Here is a 3,728-nt window from a genome sequence, read left to right on the forward strand (position 1 = left end):
TGAAGAAATGGTGTGTATTTAAAACACTAAAGAGTCGTGACGGTAACGAAAACAAAAAAAGAGTCGCGGCGGTAAACCCTAAGAACGTGTGGGGTAAGATAATCTTCTCATTTATTTGCTTGATTCTTTTCATTCACCAAGAGACGTATCTATTCATTCTAATCCGACTCTACATATGGGTATGACTTGGCATCTCACGTGACCTTCTATTGTTTCTGTATTCTGAAAATGAATCTTCAGGTGAAAGCATTCTCCTTTATTAGAAAAGAATTGATCGATGATATATATCATTAGTTGAGATGTGCATGTAGCGACCACAGAAATTTACCACCCTAGAAGGGTTTCAAGAATCATGTTTGTCATCCAGCCCCGAGGCATGTTTAGTGTCAGCACATTCTTGAGGTTACCCCATCGATCTTAAAAAGTCATCTTGTGAGTGCCCAAAATTGACATTACATTACCAGATACTGCAAGTTATGCATGGAGCTCTATCCAGTGCAGAGGCTATCAGTAATTCAAACTTCAAAAACAAACAGGAATTTAAGAAGACCTTGATCTAAACATGCATTGTTGTACTTAGTTCATCAACATATATCCAACATAAAAGACCAAGTACCAGCCCTACAAGGCTACAATGCAACATGCCTATCTGAACATAAATATATAAAGATCCTTCCCATAAGGAGATAAAAGTCAAAAGATAAATATACAAAGATCCTTCCCTGAAGGAGATAAAAGTCAAAAGAAAAGATGCAGACAATGAAGTCTTGCAGATCTTTACCGATGTTCTGACATATATAAAGACGAACACAAAATGTAAAATTATAATTCATTCAACAATGAAGATGAACCCACATGAAGCCCTTACAGAGGCAGCACATCAGTCTACTTCACCATTTTCTTCACAGGTGTTGAGAGTACCACCGTGCACCAACACAAGCATCTTCAAAAAGAATCATTTTAAGATCCTCCCCAACGTCAATCGGTCTTATGGTCTTATTAGTCTTAGATTCCGTTGCAGTCTTCATTTCCTTCGAAAGCTGTTTTGCCAGATGATATGCAGCTTTATTTACACCTCTGCTAGCATAATTAAGGAAGAAATAATGAGATTTGGACATTATCTTAATGTGCATATCTATTATCTCCTTGAGAAGGGGAAACAAAATGTCTAATCTCTCGTCATCGAGAGGGATGGCGACACTCAAACAAGTTTTGCAAGCACCACATCGATAACGAGCAAATCGATTACGGGTACGTCTAGTCTTAAACAAACCAGCATCAGCTTGCTGAAAAATCTGGCGAAGGCAACCTGCAAGTGTTTCAGAGTTGCACCGCAGTTTAAGATCATATATATTATGTTCCAAAGCAAGTGCAAGGCCAGCCTTCACCCCATCCAACACATGATAGAAATAAGATTTTCCATTTTGTTGCACAGAGGCAGAGGCAACTACTGGCTTTCCACATGGGTCACGCAAAATAACACCATATCCCCCCACTCCTGTAACCTTCTTGTAAAAACCATATATGTTTAGATAGTGATACCCTTTTCGATCCTTCTCACTTTTCAAAAACCAAGATTCTACCCAGCGCTCCTTTTCTAGGGTGTCACACTGACAATCAGATGGCTTGCCCGACCATGATACATACTTAGATAACAAATTAGACCTGGGCCGGAACTTAGAAGGCTCCTTAGCTTTACAGGAGCGATCCTTAGCCTCAATATTATCCTCCTGCAAAGCTTTGTTGTCAGTACATCATCGCCATTCCGTATTTGGAAATACAGACAGTTAGAATGAGAAATAATAACAAACAGTTTCATGGGTTAGTACGAATGAAATTGAAAAGGTGAATATGATTCATTTGTACTACTCACTGAACGGGTATTTTTTTCACCCTTCTTCCTCTTGTTTGGATAAGAAAGTGACTGGATTGTTGCTGTTATGCTTGATTGTTTCAACTCAATTCTGCTTCTGTAATCACTGTCTTCAGATTCAGAGTCATTATCCTCGGACTCAGAGGTGGCGGTAATAGGATACTCCTCTGCGTGATAATCAGATAGAGAGCTATCAGAGATGCTATCATAATCATCATCTACTTCTTCTTCTTCTTGAATTTGTTGTTTAGATTTGGGCGGGCATATGGAGATATTGGCAGTTGCAGCAGGGCCATAGGTATGCAAATCATTGATTTTCAAATCCTCGTTTGCTGTGGTTAAATAACTGCAGTCCATAACAACCCATGGTTAAAAATAGAATCAACGACGACCAAATTAAACCAGTGTCTCAATCAAAGAATCTGAACCAAACTCTTCAATCTAACTCTAATGTGAGGGATGATGATGACTAAGATCAAGTGGAAGGACAGACTCAAATGAGTTAGATCCAGCAACATCAAAACAATCTGACCCAAAAGACATGCTGAAAGGTAAATCAATCTAACTCTAATATGAGATGTGTGAGATAATGAGTCCGACCCCATCACCATCAAAACAGTCTGACCCTTAAATGTAAATCAATTTAAGTCTAATATGTTCTTTGAGGGACGATGAAGACACACTCAAACAGATGAGTCAAACCTAAACACTATTACCCATTTTGATTTAGAGAATTTAAAGCAAATTCCTTTTTTTTTTCTTTTTTCTAAAGCAAATTCCATGTTTCAGAAATCAAAATTGAAGCCTGATTAGCTGTGATTTTTAGCACCAGCTAGATGGCAAGGTATCATGGCATCAAACAAGACTACCTTAAAGTAAATCACATAACTACTAAAGGGTTTCAATCACAAACTCAAAAATAATGATGCTGATGAATTTTACCTTGTTGACATGGCTACAGTTGATCAGATTCAAGCCCCCAAAATTCTTATCCCACCCTTCGAAACTAAACGCAAGCATATAGGATATCAAAATATGAACGAATCGAACAAAGAAACTGGGGAAAAAAAAAGATACTTACAGTCTCGTCAAGAACACCGACGGAGAAGGTGGGAGAACAGTGATACGGAGGCGATGGGTTTAAGAATATATATAGGTGAGAGTGCGAAACCTAAATTAACGGCTGAGAAATTAACGGATTAGTGGGCTTTAGATGAGTGGACTAAGCATCCAAAACCACTAACTTTGGGACTATATCCACGTCAAGAGTAATTTCTCAGCTGTTAGATTTAGGTCTCACACTCTCACCTATATAAATTCTTAAACCCACCGTTTCTCTCTCAATGTTCTCCCACCGTCTCCCTCAGTGTTTTTGGACGAGATAGATTCTACCGTTTTGGGGCATTTCCTGTAAGTATATTTTTATTTTATTTTTATTTTTTTCCTGTTTCTTTGTTCGATTCGTTCATATTTTCTTCCAAAAATCTGAATACCACCACTGGATATCCACGGAATGATGAATCATAAATCTGCAAGGAATTACAAACTCATGAGAAAAATTTTGCTATACGACAGATAAAATCCATGGGAAAAAATACTCAGAGAGAAATGAAGCTTAATTTAAAGATTCTAGGAAGACCACAACCTTCTTAAGATGCTAAACATAATAATGCATACGAATGATTAAAACAATTGAAAGCATAAATCATAACATGAATCAAAATCAAGATCAATAATAAATCAAAAAAATCGCATGAGCGAGAATGTCCATCAGTCTTCGTTCAGATGTCATGATTTTAAATTGATCACAAATAGATTTTCTACAAAAATAAAAAGTACTCATGTGTGTTTGCGG

The 3,728-nt window shown here is 37.4% G+C and overlaps 1 protein-coding gene across 1 annotated transcript; it reads right to left on the minus strand.

Annotated features, from left to right (window-relative positions):
* Positions 1–628: 628 nt before the first annotated feature.
* Positions 629–3,050, minus strand: LOC113355118. Its single transcript, XM_026597898.1, has 4 exons — positions 2,955–3,050; positions 2,816–2,879; positions 1,874–2,219; positions 629–1,730 (listed from the first exon to the last, which is right to left on the minus strand). The coding sequence occupies exons 2-4, from the start codon at positions 2,824–2,826 to the stop codon at positions 903–905; spliced, it is 1,185 nt and encodes a 394-aa protein (XP_026453683.1). The 5' UTR covers positions 2,827–2,879; positions 2,955–3,050; the 3' UTR covers positions 629–902.
* Between the last annotated feature and the right edge of the window lie 678 nt (positions 3,051–3,728).

This window comes from Papaver somniferum, chromosome 3 (assembly GCF_003573695.1).
Source record: "Papaver somniferum cultivar HN1 chromosome 3, ASM357369v1, whole genome shotgun sequence".
NCBI classification, from domain to species: Eukaryota; Viridiplantae; Streptophyta; class Magnoliopsida; order Ranunculales; family Papaveraceae; genus Papaver; species Papaver somniferum.

What these genes read in the sequence shown, in the direction of transcription:
- LOC113355118 (XM_026597898.1), bottom strand. An exon ending in GTGAAAAAAATACCCGTTCA is followed by an intron (nt 1,731 to 1,873) that starts GTGAGTAGTACA and finishes AAAGCTTTGCAG; the next exon opens with GAGGATAATATTGAGGCTAA.